Source organism: Erithacus rubecula (genome assembly GCF_903797595.1).
Source record: "Erithacus rubecula genome assembly, chromosome: 31".
Lineage (NCBI taxonomy): Eukaryota > Metazoa > Chordata > Aves > Passeriformes > Muscicapidae > Erithacus > Erithacus rubecula.
The window spans coordinates 318,171-344,965 of NC_136682.1; the positions used below are offsets into that span (position 1 = coordinate 318,171).

Genomic DNA, 26,795 nt, shown 5'->3' on the forward strand with positions numbered 1-26,795 from the left:
CCTGCACCCCAAACTCCTCCTGCTGCACCCCAAAACCTTCCTGCTGCACCCCCAGATCCAGCTCTGCACCCCAAACTCCTCCCCCTGCACCCCAAACTCCTCCTGCATCCCAAAACTCCTCCTGCTGCACCCCAAACTCCTCCTGCTGCACCCCAAACTCCTCCTGCATCCCAAAACTCCTCCTGCTGCACCCCAAACTTCTCCTGCTGCACCCCCAAATCCACTCCTGCACCCCAAAATCTTCCTGCTGCACCCCCTGCACCCCCAGTTCCAGCCCTGCCCCCCCTCCCAGCCCCACCCTGCACCCCAGGATTGCTGGGTGAGCCCCCCCAAATTCCAACCAGCAGAGGGAAATTTCAGTTTTTGGTTTGCTTTTTTTTTTTTTTCCTTTTTTTTTTTTTTTTTCACCGCTCATCTCTACCAAAAGAATTGTCCACACTGCAGGACTGAGGCTGAACAATCAATAATTAATAATATTAATGCTAAATATTGCAGGATACAACTGACCTTGCTGGGCTGCTTGAAGCCCTAATTTTGGATTTACAGTGACATGGAAAACAAGCCATTCCCAGATTTATCCTCCCCCCTTTGGTGAGGTCCAGAGCAGCATTTTTTGAATTTTGTGAAAAAAAACAAACAAACAAACAAACAAAAAATGGCTGTATGAAAAAGAAATTCAAAGTTATTAAACAGACACACACAATTCATTCACCTGCTTGCGGGTTGTTTTTTTTTTTAGTGGTTTTAGAGTTACACTGAGGATTTTTTGGGATTTTTTTTTTGTTTCTACTGGCAGTTTATGGCAGATTTTTCTCTGAACTGGGACTGGTGGTGGGCAGGAGCATCACTAAAGTTTCTCTCCAAATACAGGGTGCAGGACTCAGTGGAGTGCCTCCAATTTATGGCTTAACACACCTGTGGGCCAGGTGAGTGGTGTCCCCTGGTTGTGGTTCCTCATGCAAGGTCCCTGGTCATGCCATCATGCACAATTCGCTTCTATTGAACGAGCACTTTTTGGGGTTTTTTTTGTTGTTTTTGTTGGTTTTTTTTGGGGGGGCTCCAGGCTGAAGGTACCCGACTGCCCCATCTCCCAAACCAAGTAAAGCCCATGGAGAAAACAGAATGCAAATCATAAAATCTCAAATAAACTATGATAACTCAGTGGGCTTAATGGCTGCTTTGTTCCATTTTTCTTTTTTTTTTTTTGTTCTACTTATTTTAACTATTTTTCAATTTTTTTCCCCCTTTTTTTTTTGGTTTTTTTTTTGCTGCTCAACTAAATGCAAATCTAATTTTGCATGAACAAACCCATTACCATTGTGACTTCTGGGTTTCCTTCCGAGAATAACCAACAAAATGGGAAAATAAAATCCATTTGGGGGCTGCTTTGGAAAATACATGAATCCCAGCAGCGGGTTTTGTTTCTCTGTGTGATTGTGTGTGTGTGTGTGTGTTTATTTTGCTTGTTTGTCCTAAGTTGCATTGACTGATGTGGAACATGCAGTATCCACCTGCCCAAACAATAGAAAATCCTTTTTTTTTCCTTTTTTTTTTTTTTTGTTTGTTGTTGTGTGTTTAAATGTTTGTTTGCAGGGTCCTTTAACCAGGTGGAAGGTCACTGCTTTAGATGCAACGCTGTCACACAGTAAGCAGACTATGTTTGGTATAAGATCTTCAGGTAAGTGTCTCCACAGCTCTTCTGCATTGATATATTTCAGCAAAGTTTGTAAACAATCTTTTTTTTTTTTTTTTTTTTTGTGTGTGTTTCTCTCAATTCACACAACTCAATTTCCTCACGAGGGTGCGCGCGTCTCAACACTTGTGTTCCTGTCTCTGTCTCTTCCTTTCCCTCCTTCCCTCCTCCGCCCGCTGCTGTTTCTCCTTCTCGGGTTTGGTGACGCTGTCGTAGGAGGGCAGCGAGGCCGTGGAGGGCGTCCCCTCCTTCCTCTCCCTGCCCGCAGCCCCCTCCTGCAGTCTGGCAGCCCTGGCGAAGCCGCGGCGCGCCAGGCGGGCGCGGTACGCCCTCTGGATCAGCACCGCCGACACCTCCTCCTGCTTGCGGCGCAGCGTGGTGGTGATGGGCTCGTAGGACACTTTGGAAGGGTTGGAAGCCACGAACCTCTCCTCCATCTGCTGCCTGAGGATGTCCAGCTCGCCGCTGTCGCCCAGCACGCGCTTGGTGAAGGCGAAGAGGATGTCCAGGCAGTGGATCCGGTCGCCGCTGACCATGGGCAGGTCCATGGCGATCAGCTCGATGGTGTTGGGCTTGGGCACGCGCAGCGGGTGCTCCAGCGCGTCGGCGAAATCCGCCAGCTTGCTGTACTCGATGAACTGCGTGGCGTCGGGGTCGAACTTCTCCCAGATCTCGTAGAAGGTCTCGAAGTCGTCCTCGCTCAGCGGGTCGGCGCTCTCCTCCGTGGCCACGCTGAAGTTCTCCAGGATGATGGCGATGTACATGTTGACCACGATGAGGAAGGAGATGATGATGTAGCTGACGAAGAAGAAGATGCCCACCGAGGGGTTGCCGCAGTCGCCCTTGAAGCCGCTGCCCGGGTGCTCCTTGTCCAGGTCGCAGTCGGGCGGGCGGTTGAGGATGGGCAGCAGCAGCCCGTCCCAGCCCGCCGACGTGGTGATCTGGAACAGGCAGATCATGCTGTTCCCGAACGTCTCGAAGTTGAACATGTCGTCGATGCCGGCCTCGTGCTTGACGTAGGCGAAGTTGGACATGCCGAAGATGGAGAAGATGAACATGACCAGGAAGAGCAGCAGGCCGATGTTGAAGAGGGCGGGCAGGGACATCATGAGGGCGAAGAGCAGCGTGCGGATGCCCTTGGCGCCCTTGATGAGGCGCAGGATGCGGCCGATGCGCGCCAGCCGGATCACGCGGAACAGCGTGGGAGACACGAAATACTTCTCGATGATCTCGGCCAGGAACATCCCTGGGGGAGAGAGGGAACGGTGGGACAGGGCAGGGCCGGGGGGGGCTGCCTGCTCTGAGCCCGGGGAGGGATGGGGAAAAGGCACAGTTGGGTTTTTAGAGGGGTTTTGTTCATGCAGGTGAATCCTCGGGAGGGGCGTCTCTGATCTCTGTGACAGGGACAGGACACGAGGGAAAGGCTGGAGCTGTGTCAAGGGAGGGAGATCAAGGAAAAGTTCTTCTCCCAAAGGGTTCCCCAGGGAAAGGCTGGAGCTGTACCAGGAGAGGGAGATCAGGGAAAATTTCTTCCCCCAGAGGGTTCAGGCACTGCCCAGACTCCCCAAGGAATGGCTGTGCCAGGAGAGGGATAGTTGGAACATCAAGGAAAAGTTCTTCCCCCCAGAGGGTTCCCCAAGGAAAGGCTGGTGCTGTGCCAGGAAAAGGAGATCAGGGAAAATTTCTTCTCCCAGAGGGTTCCCCAAGGAAAGGCTGGTGCTGTGCCAGGAAAGGGAGATCAGGGAAAATTTCTTCTCCCAGAGGGTTCAGTCCCTGCCCAGACTCCCCAGGGAATGGCTGAAGCTGTGACAGGGGAACATCAGTGAAAAGTTCTACCCCCAGAGGGTTCCCCAAGGAAAGGCTGTAGACACTAAAAGCTTTGTGAGGTTGTGGGTTTTTTTGCAGATTAGATGCTAAAAACCTCAAACCTGTTGGAGGAAACATGGATTTAACACTCAACTGCAAAAAAGTCGTGTGCTGTGGCAGGAAGCCCAGCAGGGCAATTTTCAGGGGTCACTGAGCATTAAAATATTCTGATGAAGTGAGTTAAACTTCAATTTTTAAAGACACAGCAATTGTCAGGTGGTTTATTCCACATAACTGGACAGGAATTTCAGAACAGAGGGAAGGGGAAACAGGCAAAATCCTGCCATGGTTTCTTCCCAAGGCTCAAAGAGAACCTTGAAATCCTGGACAAGAATATGTTTATCTTAGGTTGCAATGCAGGATTGACCAAAAGTTTGTATTTTATCACCATCTGTTAAAAACCTGCTGGGGCAGTGATTCTTATCTCTGTGGAGATATTCTCTGCTAATGGGCATCTTTAAACCAGCTGGGCAATCATCTTTATCTTTCCACAGCCCATCCTCCCTCCAGGAGCTATCACCTGTTAATGGGTCATTGTTTAAAACTGGGTGTGGCAGATTCTTATCCCTGTGGGAGATATCTCCTGTTAATGGGCCATTGTTTAAAACTGGGTGTGGCAGATTCTTATCCCTGTGGGAGATATCTCCTGTTAATGGGTCATTGTTTAAAACTGGGTGTGGCAGATTCTTATCCCTGTGGGAGATATCTCCTGTTAATGGGCCATTGTTTAAAACTGGGTGTGGCAGTGCCCCTGATCTCCTGGCACACATTATCTGCTAATGGGCATCTTTAAACCAGCTGGGCAATCATCTTTATCTTCCCACAGCCCATCCTCCCTCCAGCAGATATCTCCTGTTCATGGCCACTGAGTCCCAGTGCATGATGATAAAATTCCATCATCCCACTGGGAGATGCTCCAGCCAGGGCAGGAGCCAAGCCTTTCCTACCCAGAGAAAAACTGAGATTTTGGACAGCAAGTTTCCATCTTTCCACTGGATTCCAGAGGAAAGCCAGACCCTTCCACATCATCCCTGGAGCTTCAGAGGAAACTGCACCTTCTCCAGGAGCACTGCTCCAGCTGAGCCACATCTGCCACTGCAGGAGGATGCAGCACCATGGAATGGGACTGTGCCACCACCCTGACTGACTGACGGGTGTCAGCTTGGATTCTGACTCTGGCAGGGTTGGGATTGTTCTTTGTAATCCTGCATTTCTATTTTAATTTTCCTAGTAAAGAACTGTTATTCCTATTTCCACATCTTTGCCTAAGATCCCCTTAATTTCAAAATTACAATAATTTGGAGGGAGGGGGTTTGCATTCTCCATTTCAAAGAGAAGCTCCTGCCTTTCTTAGTGAACTCCTGTCTTTCAAACCAGAACATTATTTCAACTCTCCAAACACTAACCCAGGACAATAGTCAACTCTAGAAACACCAAACCAGGACAATATTTAACTCTCCAAATACCAAACCAGGACAATGTTCAACTTTCCAAACACCAAAGCAGGACGATATTCATCTCTAGAAACACTAAACCAGGACAATGTTTAACTCTCCTAACACCAAACCAGGATGATATTTAACTCTACAAACACCAAACCAGGACAATGTTGAACCCTCCAAACACCAACCAGGACAATGTCAGACTCCACAAACACCAAACCAGAACAATGTTTAACTCTCCAAACACCAAACCAGAACAATGTTTGACTCTCCAAACTCCAAACCAGGACAATATTTAACTCTCCAAACATCAAACCAGGACAATGTTCAACTTTCCAAACACCAAATCAGGACGATATTCAACTCTAGAAACACCAAACCAGGGCAATGTTTAACTCTAGAGACACCAACCCAGGACAATGTTTAACCCTCCAAACACCAACCAGGACAATGTCAGACTCCACAAACACCAAACCAGAACAATGTTTAACTCTCCAAACACCAAACCAGGATGATATTTAACTCTACAAACACCAAACCAGGACAATATCTGACTCTCCAAACACCAACCCAGGACAACATCTGACTCTCCAAACACCAAACCAGGACGATATTTAACTCCACAAACACCAACCCAGAACAATGTTCAACTCTCCAAACACCACCCAGGCCAACACTTGACCCTCCAATCCCCAGCCAGGCCATCTCTGAGCCCTGAGGCACACTCACCCACGATGGACAGGATCACCACCACGAAGTCGAAGATGTTCCAGCCGATGGTGAAGTAGTAGTGGCGCAGGGCGAACATCTTGAGCACGCACTCGCAGGTGAAGAAGATGACGAAGACAAAGTTGATCCAGTAGAGGATGTCCTCCATCTGCTTGCTCTGAGTGTCGGTCTCCACCATCATGGTGACCATGTTGAGGCAGATGAGCATCATGATGACGATGTCGAAGGCTTGCTGCGTGACAAAGTCGAACACGGCGCCCTGCACGCGGTTCTGGGGGGGGAGGGGAGGGAGTGGCATCAGAACGGGAATGGAATTTGTTGTGTTGTAGTAAATAAAGGGAATTACTGTGTGTTATTGGAAATGATATGATTTGTTATAGAATGTGTTACAGAATTTATTTTGTAATTTAATATATATTGCGTAATGTATAATGTGTAATTTAATATATAAAATAACCTAGGTAATATAGTATAATGTAATATAATATAATATAATATAATATAATATAATATAATATAATATAATATAATATAATATAATATAATATAATATAATATAATATAATATAATATAATATAATATAATATAATATAATATAATATTATATAAAATAATATAAAATAATATAATATAATAATATATAATAGAAATATTATATAATATTACATATAATATATAATTCAATTTAACTTATGTAATATATAATATGTAATATAATAATATGTTACATTAAATTATAATAGATAGATATATACATATATATATAGATATAATAGATATTGTAAATTATATAGAATATAATTTACAATATACTATAATTTATTATTATATAATTTAATTATATAATTTATATATATTATACAATTTAATTTAATTTATATAATATGTAATATAATATAATTTATAATAGGCTATATAATTTATTATAATATAATTTATTTATTCCAATTTTTATATATTATATTCTATAATTTAATAGTTTGTAATATTAATTTGTAATTTATAACATAACATACTACAACATAATATAACGCAATATAATAACATAACATAATATAGCATAGAATAACATAAAATAACATAACATAAATTATTATATATTTTTAATATATAATTTATAAATTAATATAAATCTCAAGCTGCCCTTAGGCACTACCAGGGATCCACACCCAGGGTCTTGTCCACAGGCCAGTCTGGTTAGGACAAAGACATATTTATATTTATATTTATATTTATATTTATATTTATATTTATATTTATATTTATATTTATATTTATATTTACATTTATATTTAACTATTTATATCCCATTGTGCTACTACCCCTCTCCAAGTAGCACAACTTCCTCTTTCTTTTATATATTTATATTTGTATTTATATTTAAATATTATGATATATTTATATATTTCTATGCCATTATTTGTACCCCAATATGCTACCACACCCCTCCTAGCAGCACAACTTCCTCATATTTATATATTTATATATTATTTATGGATTTATATATGTATATATTCATATGTTTATATATATCTTTATAAAAGTATGTATTTATATTAAAATATATTTTGATATTATATATATTATATATTTATGTCTATATATTTATTTATATATGTATTTATATAAAAATATATTTTATATTATACATATTATATATTTATATATTTATTTATATATGTATGTATTTATATAAAATATATTTTGATATTATATATATTATATATTTATGTTTATATATTTATCTATATATGTATGCATTTATATAAAAATATTTTTAATATATATTATATATTTATTTATATACATATTTATATATATATAATATATATATTATATATTTATATGCTTATACTTATTTTTATTTTTTCACTTTAATATTTAAAAATACATAATTATATTTAAAAACATATAATTATATTTAAAAATATAAATCTGAATCCAACAGGAGTCAGAACAAGGGATGTTTTTGGATAAAATTCCTTTGAAATTTCAAATTTTCCCTCCCAGGAACTCACCAGAGGTCGGGGAATTGGTTTCTGAGGTTTCTTTGAGCCCAATTTTTTCATGGCATTATAATATTTCTTTTGTTCTTCTGTCATGAAAATATCTTGACCTCCAAAGTAAAGGGGCAAAAAGGAAAAACTGATTAAAACCAAAAACCAGAAGGGGAAAGAGCAAAACTCAGCCCAGGCAGGTGAGAGGCAGAAAAAATTCACTGATTTTTATTTAAAAATTGCTTTTTTTTTTGCTATAAATGAGATTTTATTGCATTGTCTCCTTCCCTCTGTGGGAATTTACAGGATCCTCAGTTTGACTGAGAGAAAAAGCAAAATATGAGACAGAGGGAAAGGCAAGGAAACACCTTGTTTCCAGTTTAGATTTTATAACAGGCATAAAAAAATTCCAAAATGCAAGAAAATGTAGAATAGAGAAAATATTTAATGTTTATCCAACCTGTAATTTAGTCAAGGCATTAAAAAAATACAAAATGCATGAAAATATTTAATATTTATCCAATCTGTATGTTAGTCAAGGCATAAAAAATTCCAAAATACATGAAAATGTAGAATAGGGAAAATATTTAATGTTTATCCAGTCTACATTTTAGAAGAGCCATAAAAAAAACCAAAATGCATGAAAATATTTAATGTTTATCCAATGTATATTTTAGTCAAGGCATTAAAAAAATACAAAATGCATGAAAATATTTAATATTTATCCAATCTGTATTTTAGTCAAGGCATAAAAAATTCCAAAATACATGAAAATGTAGAATAGGGAAAATATTTAATGTTTATCCAATGTATATTTTAGTCAAGGTATTAAAAAACCAAAAATACATGAAAATGTAGAATAGGGCAAATATTTAATGTTTATCCAATCTAGATTTTAGCCAAGGTATTAAAAAAAATGCAATGAAAATGTAGAATAGGGAAAATATTTAATGTTTATCCAATGTATATTTTAGTCAAGGCATGAAAAACCCCAAAATACATGAAAATATTTAATATTTATCCAATCTATATTTTAGTCAAGGCATGAAAAACCCCAAAATACATGAAAATATTTAATATTTATCCAATCTATATTTTAATCAAGGTATTAAAAAAACCCAAAAAACCCCCAACAAACACAGGTCACTTATCTTTTTCTTCTGTTGATTGAAGTTGTCAATGATGACACCAATGAACAAGTTCAGGGTGAAAAAGGAGCCAAAGATGATGAAGATAACAAAATAAATGTACATGTAAATGTTGTCCTCATACTTGGGTTGCTCTTCTTGCTGGAGGGGAGAGAAAAACAACAATAAATGACATTTCAAAGACTTCAAAAATACAGGTAAAATGAGATTATGAGATTGGTTGTGTTTCTAAATTATTCCTTTTGAAGATGCAGGATCAAAAAATTAAAAAATCAGAATATTTTTGCATTTTGCTGGTACAGTCATACTTGTTTCAAACCAGCATTCAGTGCAGGAAAAGAAATCTAAAATATAAATAAAATATAAAATAGAAATTTTATGTTTCATGTAAAAACTAAGTGAATTGAATTGGGGAAAAAAAATCAAGAGTAAAAAGGAATTTCTGGTATTTGCATGAATTCCAACCCAGACAGAATCCCACAGCTGGATTCACACTAATGCTCACACTTACAAAATTCAAAATTCTTCTGGCTAATTCCTTCACATAATTTATTCTATTTATTAAATTTGTTCACTGTATTCTTTCATTCACTGTGTTTATACTCTAGTTTGGATAGAAAAGAAAAAACAAACAACCAAAAATCAGAATAATCTGCTTTTTTGGGGATTTTTTTTCATCATCTTTTAACTCATCAAATGAAACAATCCCAGCATGAAATCCGTGTTAAAAACACAATTTTAGTTTTGATTTTTTTACCAGTGTGAAAAAGCAGATGGAAATAAGGGCAGGGAATTTGTGGTTTTGCATTTTACCTTTCTGGAATCCACAGCTGCATACATGATGTCCATCCAGCCCTTGAATGTAGCCTGGCAAAAAAAACCCACAGAGACAGAATTCACCCAAAATACAAAAAAAACCAGAATTGTGCCAGCTCTGCCAGGCACTCCTGATAGCCCTGTGTAATGAAATTAATATTATTTTAATGGTTATCTGTTAATTTAATCTAAATTATAGAAATTAAGATCATGGGAACCTCAGGAGGTTCAACCAGGCCAAGTGGACAGACCTTGGTGCGCTGGGAGAGGGAAAGGTTAGGAAAGAGAAGAAATAAAAAATGGCAAATTCATTCCAAACCCAAATGCTAAATTAATTCCTGTTCCAAATGCAAAATTTATTCCAGCCACAAATGCCAAATTTATTCATGCTCCAAATGCCAAATTCATTCCAGCCTCTAATGACAAATTAATTCCTGCCCTAAATGCTAAATTAATTCCAGCCCTAAATGCCAATTTTATTCTTGACCAAATGGTTAATTCATTCCAGCCCTAAATGCCAAATTAATTCCTGACCCAAATGGCAAATTTATTCCAGTCCCTAATTCCAAATTCACTCCAGCCCCAAATGCCAAATTTATTCCTGTTCCAAATGCCAAATTCACTCCAGCCCTAAATGCTAAATTTATTCTTGACCCAAATGGCAAATTCACTCCAGCCCCAAATGCCAAATTTATTCCAGCCCCAAATGGCAAATTAATTCCTGCCCTAAATACCAAATTAATTCCTGACCCAAATGGCAAATTCATTCCAGCCCCAAATGCCAAATTTTTTTCATGTTCCACATGCCAAATTCATTCCAGCCCTAAATGGCAAATTTATTCCAGCCCCAAATTAATTCCTGACCCAAATGGCAAATTCACTCCAGCCCAAATGGCAAATTTATTCCAGCCCTAAATGGCAAATTTATTCCAAACCCAAATGCCAAATTAATTCCAGCTCTAAATGCCCAATTTATTCTTGTTCCAAATGCCAAATTCATTCCAGCCCTAAATGCTAAATTAATTCCAGCCCTAAATGCCAAATTTTTTCCTGTTCAAATGGCAAATTCATTCCAGCCTTAAATGCCAAATTAATTCCTGACGAAATGCCAAATTCATTCCAGCCCAAATGGCAAATTTATTCCTGACCCAATGCCAAATTAACTCCAGCCCAAATCCCAAATTCCAAACCCTTCACCACGTGACATCCCACAACCTCCACCCAGACCACACCCACCATTCCACCACCCGATTTCAGAATCCTCCAGAACTTTCCTTGAGGAGAAACCCCAAAACTCACAACTTGCAGGAGAGCCAGGTATCCTGCCCCAATGTTCTCAAAGTTAATTTTGACATTCTTCCAGAACTTTCCTTGAGGAGAAACCCCCAAATCCCCAGCTCTTCACAACCCCCAAACTCACAACTTGCAGGAGAGCCAGGTATCCTGCCCCAACCTTATCAAATTAAATCTGACATTCTTCCAGAACTTTCCTTGAGGAGAAACCCCCAAACCCCCAACTCTTCACAACCCCCAAACTCACAACTTGCAGGAGAGCCAGGTATCCTGCCCCAACCTTATCAAAGTTAATTTTGATGTTCTTCCAGAACTTTCCTTGAGCAGAAACCCCCAAATCCCCAGTTCTTCACAACCCCAAAACTCACAACTTGCAGGAGAGCCAGGTATCCTGCCCCAACCTTATCAAAGTTAATTTTGATGTTCTTCCAGAACTTTCCTTGAGGAAAACCCCCAAACCCCCAACCCTTCACAACCCCCAAACTCACAACTTGCAGGAGAGCCAGGTATCCTGCCCCAACCTTATCAAAGTTATTTTTGACATTCTTCCAGAACTTTCCTTGAGCAGAAACCCGCAAACCCCCAACTCTTCACAACCCCAAAACTCACAACTTGCAGGAGAGCCAGGTATCCTGCCCCAACCTTGTCAAATTAATTCTGACATTCTTCCAGAACTTTCCTTGAGGAGAAACCCACAAAACCCGTCATCCCCAGCTCTTAACAAAACCCCAAAACTCTCAACATGCAGGAGAGCCAGGTATCCTGCCCCAACGTTCTCAAAGTTATTTTTGACATTCTTCCAGAACTTTCCTTGAGGAGAAACCCCCAAACCCCCAACCCTTCACAACCCCAAAACTCACAACTTGCAGGAGAGCCAGGTATCCTGCCCCAATGTTCTCAAAGTTAATTGTGATGTTCTTCCAGAACTTTCCTTGAGAAGAAACCCCCCAAACCCCTTATCCCAAACTCTTCACAACCCCCAAACTCACAACTTGCAGGAGAGCCAGGTATCCTGTCCCAATGTTGCCAAAGTTAATTTTGATGTTCTTCCAGAAGTTTCCTTGAGCAGAAACCCCCAAACCCCTCAACCCCAGCTCTTAACAAAACCCCAAAACTCTCAACATGCAGGAGAGCCAGGTATCCTGCCCCAACGTTCTCAAAGTTAATTTTGATGTTCTTCCAGAACTTTCCTTGAGCAGAAACCCCCAAACCCCCAACTCTTCACAACCCCCAAACTCTCAACATGCAGGAGAGCCAGGTATCCTGCCCCAATGTTCTCAAAGTTAATTTTGACGTTCTTCCAGAACTTTCCTTGAGCAGAAACCCACAAACCCCCAACCCTTCACAATCCCAAAACTCACAACTTGCAGGAGAGCCAGGTATCCTGCCCCAATGTTGCCAAAGTTAATTTTGACATTCTTCCAGAACTTTCCTTGAGGAGAAACCCACAAAACCCCTCAACCCCAGCTCTTAACAAAACCCCAAAACTCACAACTTGCAGGAGAGCCAGGTATCCTGCCCCAACATTCTCAAAGTTAATTTTGACGTTCTTCCAGAACTTTCCTTGAGAAGAAACCCCCAAACCCCCAACCCTTCACAATCCCAAAACTCACAACTTGCAGGAGAGCCAGGTATCCTGCCCCAACCTTATCAAAGTTATTTTTGACATTCTTCCAGAACTTTCCTTGAGGAGAAACCCGCAAACCCCCAACCCTTCACAACCCCCAAACTCACAACTTGCAGGAGAGCCAGGTATCCTGCCCCAACGTTCTCAAAGTTAATTTTGATGTTCTTCCAGAACTTTCCTTGAGGAGAAACCCCCTTATCCCCAACTCTTCACAACCCCCAAACTCTCAACCTGCAGGAGAGCCAGGTATCCTGCCCCAACGTTCTCAAAGTTAATTTTGACGTTCTTCCAGAACTTTCCTTGAGCAGAAACCCACAAACCCCCAACCCTTCACAACCCCAAAACTCACAACTTGCAGGAGAGCCAGGTATCCTGCCCCAACGTTGTCAAAGTTAATTTTGACGTTCTTCCAGCGGATCTCGGTGGAGTTGGGAGGCATCAGAGCTTCGCACTCGGTCTTGTTGTTAACAACATCTATCTCAAAGCGATGCTCAGCTGTTTCATTAAAGCAGTAATGATATTTCCCGGCAAACAGGTTAACCCCCATAATGCTGAAAATCAGCCAGAAGATAAGGCAGACCAACAAGACATTCATAATGGAAGGGATAGCCCCAACCAAGGCGTTGACAACCACCTGTGTTGGAAGGGGTGGGAAAAAGTTTCAGTATAAAACACGAGGCAGGAGACAGCGAGCATCAGTACAGCTGTTTTTTTTTTTTTGGGGGGGGGAACAAGGTGGGGGTAGCCACTGAATTAATTCCAATTCTTCAAATTTTGGCTCAAAGTTCACTGGGCGAGCTCTGCTTTCAGAAAAAAACAGGCTCGGGTTGGGTTTGAAGTGTTTGGATTGTTGGTTTGTCAATAAAATAATTTTTTAATGTGATTTTTTGTTGTACACAAAAGGAGAGGGGCTCAGAGTCTGTTCTTGAATATGACAATTTTTTAATGTAATTTTTATTGTCCAGAAGGAGAGGGGCTCAGAGTCTGTTTGTTCTTCAATATAACAATTTTTTATGTCATTTTAATTCCTAAAAGGAGAGGGGCTCAGAGTCTGTTTGTTCTTGAATATAACAATTTTTTTATGTCATTTTAATTCCTAAAAGGAGAGGGGCTCACACTCTGTTTATTCTTCAATAAAACAAATTTTTAATATTGTTATAATTGCCTAAAAGGAGAGGGACTCAGAGTCTGTTTCTTCTTCAATATAACAATTTTTAATCTAATTTTAATTCCTAAAAGAAGAGGGGCTCAGAGTGTGTTTGTTCTTGAATTAACAATTTTTAATGTAATTTTATTTCCTAAAAGGAGAGGGGGCTCAGAGTCTGTTCTTGAATATAACAATTTTTTAATGTAATTTTTATTGTCCAAAAGGAGAGGGGCTCAGAGTCTGTTCTTCAATATAACAATTTTTTAGTGTAATTTTAATTCCTAAAAGAAGAGGGTCTCACACTCTGTTTATTCTTCAATAAAACAAATTTTTAATGTCATTTTAATTGCCCAAAGGGAGAGGGGCTCATACTCTGTTTATTCTTCAATATAACAATTTTTTAATATTGTTTTGATTGCACAGAGGGAGAAGGGCTCAGACTCTGTTTGTTCTTCAATAAAACAAATTTTTAATGTTTTTTTTTTAATTGTCCAAAGGGAGAAGGGCTCAGACTCTGTTTATTCTTTAATATAACAATATTTTAATGTCATTTTAATTATCCTTAATGTTGTTTTAATTGTCCAAAAGGAGAAGGGCTCAGACTCTGTTTATTCTTCAATAATTTTTAAATGTAATTTCAATTCCTAAAAGGAGAGGGACTCAGACTCTGCAACAAAGAGGCTCCTGGATGGAATTTTCCCAGGTGTGAATTTAAGAGGTTTTTAAAGATTTTCAAGGGTTTTGTGAGATTTTCAGAGGTTTTATGAGATGTTCAGATGGGAGATTTTTGGGAGGTTTTGGGGAGGTTTTTGGGAGGTTTTTGGGGAGGTTTTTGGGAGGTTTTTGGGAGGTTTTTGGATGTTTTTGGGAGGTATATGGGAGATTTTTCAGAGGTTTTATGAGATTTTCAGAGGTTTTTGGGAGGTTTTTGGGAGGTTTTTGGGAAGTTTTTGGGGAGGTTTTTGGGAGGCTTTTGGGAGGTTTTTGGGTGTTTTTGGGAGGTTTTGGGAGGTTTGTGGGTGTTTTTGGGAGGTTTTTGGGAGGTTTTGGGAGGTTTTTGGGAGGTTTTAGGGGAGGTTTTTGGGAGGTTTTGGGGAGGTTTTTGGGAGGTTTTGGGAGGTTTTTGTGAGATTTTCAGAGGTTTTATAAGATTTTCAGAGGTTTTTGGGAGGTTTTGGGGAGGTTTTTGGGGAGGTTTTCGGGAGGTTTTTGGGAGGTTTTTGGGAAGTTTTTGGGAAGTTTTTGGGGAGGTTTTTGGGAGGCTTTTGGGAGGTTTTTGGGTGTTTTTGGGAGGTTTTGGGAGGTTTTTGGGGAGGTTTTCGGGAGGTTTTTGGGAGGTTTTTGGGAAGTTTTTGGGAGGTTTTGGGGAGGTTTTTGGGAGATGTTCAGAGGTTTTTGGGGAAGTTTTTGGGGAAGTTTTTGGGGAAGTTTTTGGGAGGTTTTTGGGGAGGTTTTTGGGAGGTTTTTGGGAGGTTTTTTGGAGGTTTTTGGGGAGGTTTTTCGGAGGTTTTTGGGTGTTTATGGGAGGTTTTGGGGAGGTTTTTGGGAGGTTTTCAGAGGTTTTTGGGAGGTTTTTGGGAGGTTTTTGGGAAGTTTTTGGGAAGTTTTTGGGGAGGTTTTTGGGAGGCTTTTGGGAGGTTTTTGGGTGTTTTTGGGAGGTTTTTGGGAGGTTTTTGGGGAGGTTTTCGGGAGGTTTTTGGGAGGTTTTTGGGAAGTTTTTGGGAGGTTTTGGGGAGGTTTTTGGGAGATGTTCAGAGGTTTTTTGGGGAAGTTTTTGGGGAAGTTTTTGGGAGGTTTTTGGGAGGTTTTTGGGGAGGTTTTTGGGAGGTTTTTTGGAGGTTTTTTGGGGAGGTTTTTCGGAGGTTTTTGGGTGTTTATGGGAGGTTTTGGGGAGGTTTTTGGGAGGTTTTCAGAGGTTTTTGGGAGGTTTTTGGGTGGTTTTTGGGAGGTTTTTGGGAGGTTTTTTTGAAATTTTCAGAGGTTTTATGAGATTTTCAGAGGTTTTTGGGGAGGTTTTTGGGAGATTTTCAGAGGTTTTTGGGAGGTTTTTGGGAGGTTTTTGTGAGATGTTCAGAGGTTTTATAAGATTTTCAGAAGTTTTTGGGAGGTTTTGGGGGAGGTTTTTGGGGAGGTTTTTGGGAGGTTTTTGGGGAGGTTTTTGGGAGGTTTTTGGGAGGTTTTTGGGAGGTTTTTGGGGAGGTTTTGGGGAGGTTTTTGGGAGGTTTTGGGGAGGTTTTTGGGAGGTTTTGGGGAGGTTCTTGTGAGATGTTCAGAGGTTTTTGGGAGGTTTTTGGGTGTTTTTGGGAGGTTTTTGTGAGGTTTTTGTGAGATGTTGAGAGGTTTTTGGGAGGTTTTTGGGGAGGTTTTTGGGAGGTTTTTGGGAGGTTTTTGGGAGGTTTTTGGGGAGGTTTTTGGGAGGTTTGTGGGTGTTTTTGGGAGGTTTTTGGGGAGGTTTTTGGGGAGGTTTTTGGGAGGTTTTTGGGGAGGTTTTTGGGAGGTTTTTGGGGAGGTTTTTGGGTGTTTTTGGGAGGTTTTTGGGAGGTTTTTGTGAGGTTTTTGGGGACGTTTTTGTGAGGTTTTTGGGAGGTTTTCAGAGGTTTTTGGGAGGTTTATGGGTGTTTTTAGAGGTTTTTGTGAGATGTTCATAGGTTTTTGGGGAGGTTTTTGGGGAGGTTTTTGGGAGGTTTTTGGGTGTTTTGGGGAGATTTTGGGGAGGTTTTTGGGGAGGTTTTTGGGAGGTTTTTGGGGAGGTTTTTGGGAGGTTTTTGGGGAGTTTTTTGGGAGGTTTTTGGGGAGGTTTTTGGGAGGTTTTTGGGTGTTTTTGGAGGTTTTTGTGAGATTTTCAGAGGTTTTATGAGATTTTCAGAGGTTTTTGGGGAGGTTTTTGGGAGGTTTTTGGGAGGTTTTTGGGGAGGTTTTTGGGAGATGTTCATAGGTTTTTGGGGAGGTTTTTGGGGAGGTTTTTGGGAGGTTTTTGGGTGTTTTTGGGAGGTTTTTGGGAGGTTTTTGGGGAGGTTTTTGGGAGGTTTTTGGGGAGGTTTTTGGAAGGTTTTGGGGAGTTTTTTGGGTGTTTTTGGGAGGTTTTTGGGAGGTTTTTGGGAGGTTTTTGGGTGGTTTTTGTGAGGTTTTTGGAAGGTTTTTGGGGAGGTTTTTGGGAGGTTTTTGGGAGGTTTCTGGGAGGTTTTTGTGAGGTTTTTGTGAGGTTTTTGGAAGGTTTTTGGGTGTCTTTGGGAGGTTTTTGGGGAGGTTTTTGGGTGTTTTTGGGAGGTTTTTGGGGAGGTTTTTGGGTGGTTTTTGGGAGCTTTTTGGGAGGTTTTTGGGAGGTTTTTGGGGAGGTTTTTGGGAGGTTTTTGGGAGGTTTTTGGGAGGTTTTTTGGGAGTTTTTTGTGAGATTTTCAGAGGTTTTTGTGAGGTTTTTGGGTGTTTTTGGGAGGTTTTCGGGTGGTTTTTGGGGAGGTTTTTGGGAGGTTTTTGGGAAGTTTTTGTGAGGTTTTGGGGAGGTTTTTGGGAGGTTTTTGGGAGGTTTTTGGGTGGTTTTTGGTTGGTTTTTGGGGAGGTTTTTGGGCGGTTTTGGGGAGGTTTTTGGGAGATGTTCAGAGGTTTTTGGGGAGGTTTTTGGGGAGGTTTTTGGGTGGTTTTTGGGGAGGTTTTTGGGAGGTTTTTGGGGAGGTTTTTGGGTGTTTTTGGGGAGGTTTTTGGGTAGGTTTTTGTGAGGTTTTTGTGAGGTTTTTGTGAGGTTTTTGGGAGGTTTTTGGGGAGGTTTTTGGGTGGTTTTGGGTGGTTTTGGAGCAGTGGCCCCTCCTGCCATTCCCCCCACTCAAACAGGGCTGTTTCCAGGGCAGGGCTGGGTCCTGCTCCCAGCAGAGCTCAGGACCCAGCCCAGCAAAACTGAGTCACACCAAGATCACCTGAGCAAGGCCAGCCCTGGGCATGCAGGGCCAGCACAGGCACCACACAAAAGCCACATCCCCACCCCAAAAAAGGCACCAACACCTCAGGGGTTTTGGGGTTTTTTTAAATTTTTTTAAAAATTTTTTAATTTTTTTTTTTTTTTTTTTTGGTTCGGTTGAGATCATCTCAAAATTTCAGAATTTCTTCCTGAGCTTTTACAGCTATGAAATCTTGAAAATAAATTTATTTTATGAAATATTTTGTCATCATCTCCTCATTGAGATACTTTTAATAGAAGAAAATAATCTGAATTATTGTTACCCTCCCTTTTTGCTTTAGTTTTAAGATTTGGGAGCCCCAAGGGTGGGACAGGAGGCACAGATTGTCCTGGTCCCTTCTCCAAAAAAATAAAGTTAAAAAAAAAAAAATCCTGAAATATAACACATTGATTTATTCCAACTACCAAATAAAATAAAATAAAATAAATCCTGAAATATAACACATTAATTTATTCCAGCTACCAAATAAAGCTAAAAAATCCTAAAATATAACACGTTGATTTATTCCACCTACCAAATAAAGCTAAAAAATCCTAAAATATAACACATTGATTTATTCCAACTACCAAATAAGGTAAAAAAAAAAAAATCCTGAAATACAATATGTTGATTTATTCCAGCTACCAAATCAAATCAAATCAAATAAAAAAATCCTGAAATATAACACGCTGATTTATTCCAGCTATCAAATAAAGTTAAATAAATCCTAAAATATAACACATTAATTTATTCCAACTACCAAATAAAGCTAAAAAATCCTAAAATATAGCACGTTGATTTATTTCAACTACTAAATAAAGTTTAAAAAAATCCTAAAATATAACACATTAATTTATTTCAACTACCAAATAAAATTTAAAAAATCCTGAAATATATGATTTATTCCAACTACCAAATAAAAAACAACAAAATCCTGAAATATAATATGTTAATTTATTCCAGCTACCAAATAAAGTTTAAAAACCCTAAAATATAATACGTTGATTTATTTCAACTACTAAATAAAGTTTAAAAAATCCCAAAATATAACACATTAATTTATTCCACCTGCCAAATAAAATAAAAATTTTAAAAAATCCTGAAATATAACACGTTGATTCATTTCAACTACCAAATAAAGTTTAAAAAAATCCTAAAATATAACACGTTGATTTATTCCAGCTACCAAATAAGGTAAAAAAAAATCCTGAAATATAACACATTGATTTATTCTAGCTACCAAATAAAGTTTAAAAAAACCCCAAAATATAACACATTAATTTATTCCACCTGCCAAATAAAATAAAATTTTAAAAAATCCTGCAAAACACCACATTATTTTATTCCAGCTACCAAATCAAATCAATAACCACCCTTATATCCCCATGAAAAATGCTAATTAATAATTGATTCAATCCCCCAGCAGGGGGAACGTGGCTTTTGTGTGCAGCCCCCAGAACATGCACATCTCACAGCATCCAACTCCTGGCCCAGCTCAGAGCAGAGCAAATGCAGATTGCAATGGGAGAAAAAAAGCAAAGAACTGCCCTTGGTCTCCTTGGAAAAAAAGAATTTCAATTTTCTCCCTGGTTCAGAGGAATTGGGTCTTGTTGCTCAAGTCAAAAGGAAGGAGAAATAATTTGGTTGAAGGAGGTGAAAGGGTTAAATGTCAATTTTTTTTTTTTTTCATGTGGTGAAAATTCCCCACTTTGAGATTGAGAGTTTCCTGGTTTTACATCAGAGATCTCCTTCCCAGCAGGACTTAAAAAGGGGTTTTAGTTTCTCCTGGTTTAGTGATGTGGCTTAAAAACAGATTTTATTTAATCCAGGTTTAGTGATGTGGCTTAAAAACAGATTTTACCTTCTCCAGGTTTAGTGCCATGGCTGAAAAACAGATTTTATTTAATCCAGGTTTAGTGCTATGGCTTAAAAAAAACTTTTAGTTTCTCCAGGTTTTGTGCTATGGCATAAAACCAGATTTTATTTAATCCAGGTTTTGTGCCATGGCTTAAAAACAGATTTTATTTACTCCAGGTTTAATGCCATGGCTGAAAAACAGATTTTATTTAATCCAGGTTTAGTGCTATGGCTTAAAAAGAACTTTTAGTTTCTTCAGGTTTTGTGCCATGGCTTAAAAACAGATTTTACCTTCTCCAGGTTTAGTGATGTGGCTTAAAAACAGATTTTATTTACTCCAAGTTTAGTGCTATGGTTTGAAAACAGATTTTATTTACTCCAAGTTTAGTGCCATGGCTTAAAAACAGATTTTATTTACTCCAGGTTTAGTGATGTGCCTTAAAAACAGATTTTAGCTTCTCTAGGTTTTGTCTTAAAAACAGATTTTAGTTTCTCCAGGTTTTGTGTCATGGCTTAAGAACAGATTTTACCTTCTCCAGGTTTAGTGCCATGGCTGAAAAACAGATTTTATTTAATCCAGGTTTAGTGCCATGGCTTAAAAAGAACTTTTAGTTTCTCCATATTTTGTGCCATGGCTGAAAACCAGATTTTAGTTTCCCCAGGTTTCGTGCCATGGTTTAAAAACAGATTTTAGCTTCTCCAGGTTCTGTCTCATGTCTTAAAAACAGATTTTACCTTCTCCAGGTTTTGTGCCATGACTTAAAAACAGATTTTAGCTTCTCCAGGTTTAGTGATGTGGCTTAAAACCAGATTTTATTTACTCCAGTTTTTTGCCATGGCTTAAAAACCGATTTTATTTAATCCAGGTTTAGTTCCAGGACTGTTCTTTGTGTTCTGGGTGGGACCCAAACCCAGCCCAGCAGAAGTTCCACCTTTGTGAGAATGGAAATTTTCTGCTTTGTGCCTCTGCTGTGGGTTCAAGTTGAGAATTAAACTAATGGCACAAAGAAATAACAGCAGGAGAAGGTTTTGGAGCAGGAACATCTCCCCTGGATTTGGAGCTCGTGGATTTTATTCCTTCCAGGGAATTTGAGGTCACTGCTCCTCCTGGGCTGGTTTTGGGCTCAATTTACAGCAAATCCAAAGATCAGGAGGATCCAGGGAATTGCTCCACTCAGACCCTGAAGTAAAACTGTGACTATTCCCTTCTCTTATAATTTAAAATACATTATTTTCTCTCTTGTAGAATCTCTGGTTATCTAACTGGGATTTAGCACAAAACTTCACATTTTTGTTCTAAGAGCACCTGGAAAATCCATTCATACCAAATAATTTAATTTCATTTTTTTACTAGACAATTTTTTTTGCATATTTTTAGGAGACTATTTCAATCCCAGGAAGACTATTTCAATCCCAAGTGGGGGAAAAAAAAAAAAAGCACCAAAATGACAAAATATCAGTGGCAAAGCAATAATTGAAATTCCCTGCAATAATTGAAACCCCCAAGGCAGGAATCCAAGGAAAACTCGTTCAGTTCAATGCTTTGCTTGTGCTTTGTTCTGGTTCCACAGTGACAGGACAGGGACCAAAACAGCATGGAAAAAGGGAAGGGGACAGAAAGGAAAAGCTGCCAGTCACCACCAGACTGGACTGAGAACAACAAGGTGCAACAAGAGGAATGAAACCAAAGTTTTCAAAGAGTTCAGCTCCCCCCAGACCCTTCCTGCAGTGACCCACAGCAGCTTTTTTCCTCCCTTTACTTTTTTTTTATTTTAAAAAAACCCCCTCAGACAGAATCTTTCAATCCAATTCCACCAACAGCCAACACCTGGAGAGAGACCCCTGAGGTGGTTCCAATTCTGCTTCTTTGCACCTGGTGATTCTCCCTAGATTAAAAAAAAAAACAAAAACCAAAACCAAAACAAAAAACAAAACAAAAAACAAAAAACAAAAAAAATATATAAAAAAAGTTCCAGCTGAGAAGCCCCTCGGATGCTCGAGGTCAAAGCCAGGCCAAATGAGAACAGCCAAGTGTCATTGGAATGGGCCAGTAATTAATGTAATGAGGCAGCTTAATGCATCTCCCTTAATTAGAGGGGAGGGTGCAGCGTGGGCAGGGTGAGGCTACATCCAGAGAGAGGTGATCAAGTCAGCAGCTGCATCATGATTCTCTTTGGAATTTTCTTTCCACCACTTTTGATCAGTTCTAGCATGCTTTTTTTTTTTTTTATTTATTTATTTTCTGTTTTAATTATTTAAAAAAAAAAAAAAATTCCAAAAACAAACCGAAAAAAAAAAATAAAATGAAACCAAAGAACCGCTCCACGGGCATGCAGAAGGATCAGCTGCTAATGGAATCTTACCCTCATCCCCTCAAATCGGGACAACGCTCTTAAAGGCCTCAAGGCTCTTAGTGTCCTAAGGGATTTTATGGCACCTAGTTCCGAGTAGCCCAGGGCATTAGCTATAAGGCTGACTAAAGAGACCTACACAGAAAATAGAAAAAAAATAGAAAAAAAGAACCAGGAACACAAAAAAAAAAAAAAAAAAAAAAAAAAAAAGAGGAAGGAAAAAAGTAACAGAGAGAAAAAAAAAAAAAAAAAAAAAAAGGAAAAAAAAAAAAATGAGAAGAAAAAAATAAAAAAACAAGAAGGGAAAAAAAAAAAAAAAACAAAGGAAATGAAGAAAAAAAATAAAAAAAGAAAGAAAAAAAAAATATGTTCCAGACTGTTAGATTGGATCCCCTAACCCTGATTGCCCAGCCCAGGAGCCAACCTGGGCCGCCCCAAATACCGAAGCCATGACACCAGCTGCCTACTTCACTTGTCTGAACCGACCTGGAAGGAAATAATGCAATTGAGAAAAGAACAGAGGGGAGAGATCAGTGAGAGAGAAAGAGAAAGAGAGAGAGAGAGAGAGAGAGAAAAAGGCAGAGACACACACGGAGAGAGAGAGAGGGGCTGTGGAAGGAAGAGCCCAAACAAAAACCTTACCCTGGCCCTTTACCCGGCGCGATCCCGGCGGCCGCCGTGAAATCTAAGCCAGAAATGTTAAAGGGACCTATGGGAAAGAATACAGAGAAATCCACAGGCTGCACAGCTCTGCTCTGCTCTGCCTGGGGAGCCTGAGACTGGGTCCAGATCCAGCTGTGGGGGCGGCTGTTCCTGCCTGGCACATCTGGATGTTCCTGCCTGGCACGTCTGGATTTCCCTGCCTGGCTGTGCTGGGTTGATGTGGCCAGAAATGTGGATTCAGTCACCATCTGTTAAAACCAGCTGGGGCAGTGACCCTGATCTCCTGGCACATATTCTCTGCTAATGGGCATCTTTAAACCAGCTGGGCAATCATCTTTATCTTTCCCATGACCCACCCTTCATCCAGGAGCTACCACTTGTTAATGGGTCATTGTTAAAAACTGGGTGTGGCAGATTCTTAACCCTGTGGGAGATATCTCCTGTTAATGGGTCAGGTGTTAAAAACAGGGTGTGGCAGTGCCCCTGATCTCCTGGCACGTATTCTCTGCTAATGGGCCATCTTTAAACCAGCTGGGCAATCATCTTTATCTTCCCTACAGCCCATCCTCCCTCCAGGAGATATCTCCTGTTCATGGCCAGTGAGTCCCAGTGCATGACTGATAAAATTCCATCATCCCACTGGGAGATGCTCCAGCCAGGGCAGGAGCCAAGCCTTTCCTACCCAGAGAAAAACTGAGATTTTGGACAGCAAGTTTCCATCTTCCCACTGGATTCCAGAGGAAAGCCAGACCTTTCCACACCATCCCTGGAGCTTCAGAGGAAACTGCACCTTCTCCAGGAGCACTGCTCCAGCTGAACCACATCTGCCCCTGCAGGAGGATGCAGCACCATGGAATGGGACTGTGCCACCACCCTGACTGACTGACGGGTGTCAGCTTGGATTCTGACTCTGGCAGGGTTGGGATTGTTCTTTGTAATCCTGCATTTCTATTTTAATTTTCCTAGTAAAGAACTGTTATTCCTCATTCCCATATTTTTGCCTGAGAGCCCCTTAATTTCAAAATTCCAATAATAATTTGGAGGGAGGGGGTTTGCATTCTCCATCTCAAAGAGAAGCTCCTGCCTTTATTGGCAGGCACCTGTCCTTCAAACCAGGACACTGGCACATCTGTATTTTCCTGCCTGGCACATCTGCATTTCCCTGCCTGGCACATCTGGATTGACTTCCCTGCCTGGCACATCTGTATTTTCCTGCCTGGCACATCTGGATTGATTTCCCTGCCTGGCACATCTGGATTCTCCTGCCTGTTCCAGCTGTGCTGCTCGGGGCTGATCCTGTTTTACATCTGCTCAGGTTTTTGGGCTGAATTCCTGCATTTCTGAGCCACTTCCCAAAGGTATTCTGACCATGGAGACAGCCCAGTACAGCCCAGTATATCCCAGTATAATCCAGTATAACCCAGTACAGCCCGGTATTACCCAGTATAACCCATTATAACCCAGTATAATCCAGCACACCCCAGTATAACCCAGTATAATCCAGTATAGCCCAGTATAACCCAGTATATCCCAGTATAACCCAGTATAACCCAGTATAGCCCAGTATAACCCAGTATAACCCAGTATAACCCAGTATAACCCAGTATAACCCAGTATAACGCAGTACACCCCAGTACAACCCAGTATAATGCAGTACAGCCCAGTATAACCCAGTATAACCCAGAACACCCCAGTATAACCCAGTATAACCCAGTATAACCCAGTACAGCCCAGTATAACCCAGCACACCCCAGTACAACCCAGTATAACACAATACAGCCCAGTATAACCCAGTATAACCCCAGTATAACCCGGCACACCCCAGTATAACCCAGTATAACCCAGCACACCCCAGTATAACCCAGTACAACCCATTATAACCCAGCACACCCCAGTACAACCCAGTATAACCCAGCACACCCCAGTATAACCCAGCACACCCCACTATAACCCAGTATAACCCAGTATAACCCAGCACACCCCAGAATAACCCAGTATAACCCAGCACACCCCAGTATAACCCAGTATAACCCAGCACAGCCCAGTATAACCCATTAGAACCCAGTATAACCCAGTACAGCCCAGTATAACCCAGTACAGCCCAGCACACCCCAATATAACCCATTATAACCCAGCACACCCCAGTATAACCCAGTATAACCCAGCACACCCCAGTATAACCCAGTACAACCCAGTACAGCCCAGCACACCCCAGTATAACCCAGCACACCCCACTATAACCCAGTATAACCCAGCACACCCCAGTATAACCCATTATAACCCAGTATAACCCTTTATAATCCAGTATAGCCCAGCACACCCCAGTATAACCCAGTACAGCCCAGTATAACCCAGTATAATCCCAGTATAACCTGGCACACACCAGTATAACCCAGTATAACCCTTTATAATCCAGTATAGCCCAGCACACCCCAGTATAACCCTTTATAGCCCAGTATAACCCAGTATAACCCCAGTATAACCTGGCACACCCCAGTATAACCCAGTATAACCCAGTATAACCCTTTATAATCCAGTATAGCCCAGCACACCCCAGTATAACCCATTATAACCCAGTATAACCCACCACACCCCAGTATAACCCAGTATAGCCCAGTATAGCCCAGTATAACCCAGTATAACCCAGTATAACCCAGTATAACCCAGTATAACCCAGTACAGCCCAGCACACCCCAGTATAACCCAGTATAACCCAGTATAGCCCAGTATAACCCAGTATAACCCAGTATAACCCAGTATAACCCAGTATAGCCCAGTATAACCCAGTATAACCCAGTATAACCCAGTATAACCCAGCACAGCTCCTTGCTCAGCAGGGGACTTGCAATGAGATGATTTTTCCACAATTCTCCATTTTTTCCCCAAGAATGGGTGGCCACAATAGATGCCCACATAGAGCTTTGCTTTTTATATCTAAACAGAATAAAATAAAATAAAATAAAATAAAATAAAATAAAATAAAATAAAATAAAATAAAATAAAAATAGGAAATAAAATAACATAAAATAACATAAAATAAAATAACATAAAATAAAATAAAATAAATATAGGAAATAAAATAAAATAAATATAATTAAATATAAATTAAATATAATTATATGATGCTAACAATATATATAGTAATATATTTAATATAATTAAATATATTTAAATAAATATAATATGCACATATTTAATATAAAAATAGAAATAAATGTAAATTAAATATAATTTGAATACAAATAAATATAATAAATATAAAATAAAGATAACTAAATATACTATCATATGTTTAACTAAATAGAATAGAAATGTAATAAATATAAAAAATATAAATATAATAATATAAATAAATATCATTTAAATATAAGTAAATATAATAATATAATAAATATAAAATAAAGATAATTAAATAAGCTATCATATGTTTAAACAAATAGAATAGAAATATAATAAATATAAAAATAAAAATAAATAAAATAATATAAATTAAATAGAATTTAAATATAAATAAATATACTTTAATCTTTAAACAAATAGAATAGAAATATAATAAAAATATAAATAAAAATAAAAATAAATATAATAATATAAATTAAATATAATTTAATTATAAATATAATAAATATAATAAATATAAAATAAGTATACTATCAGATATTTAAACAAATACAATATAAATATAAAAATATAAATAAATATGAAAATAAATATAATAATATAAAGTTAAATATAAATAAATATAATAAATATAAAATAAATATACTGTCATATGTTTAAACAAATACAATATAAATATAACAAAAATTCAAATAAAAATAATAATAAATATAATATAAATATAAATATATAAATTAAATACAATTTAAATATAAATACATATAATAAATAGAATTAAATAGAAATATAATGACATCAAATGGAGATGTGACATAAACAAATAAAACCCAATCCTCCATTTTCGAGCTCCCTCCCCTCAGGATAACACCAAACCACCAGAGAAAAAAAAAATTCTTTTGAACTTTTAGATAAACTTTGATTTTTTTTTTTTTTTTTTTTTATCCCTGAGGAAATTCCAGCAGGAGACACAGCAGGCAGCGAGGTCAGGCAAAGAAAATCATCCCAGACTGACTGAAAAGCAAAATCTTTCATTATTATCACCCAGAAAAATCTTCACAAACACACCCAGGAAAAGGGGAAGGAGGAGGAAAACCTGTAAAATAACATCCAAAAGGG

At 39.2% G+C, this 26,795-nt stretch overlaps 1 protein-coding gene across 2 annotated transcripts in view; it reads right to left on the bottom strand.

The window, feature by feature from the left end:
• Nucleotides 1–1,802: 1,802 nt before the first annotated feature.
• The window catches only part of SCN8A (sodium voltage-gated channel alpha subunit 8), a 51,714-nt gene continuing 26,721 nt past the window's right edge, over nucleotides 1,803–26,795 (bottom strand). For both annotated transcript variants that reach the window (XM_079329191.1, XM_079329190.1), the window contains 7 exons: nucleotides 21,909–22,031; nucleotides 12,962–13,246; nucleotides 9,690–9,743; nucleotides 8,880–9,017; nucleotides 7,750–7,854; nucleotides 5,731–6,001; nucleotides 1,803–2,939 (listed from right to left, as the gene is read on the bottom strand). In XM_079329191.1, the coding sequence (XP_079185317.1) occupies nucleotides 1,813–2,939; nucleotides 5,731–6,001; nucleotides 7,750–7,854; nucleotides 8,880–9,017; nucleotides 9,690–9,743; nucleotides 12,962–13,246; nucleotides 21,909–22,031 (2,103 nt within the window). In that variant the 3' untranslated portion in view covers nucleotides 1,803–1,812. The remainder of the gene's footprint in view (nucleotides 2,940–5,730; nucleotides 6,002–7,749; nucleotides 7,855–8,879; nucleotides 9,018–9,689; nucleotides 9,744–12,961; nucleotides 13,247–21,908; nucleotides 22,032–26,795) is intronic.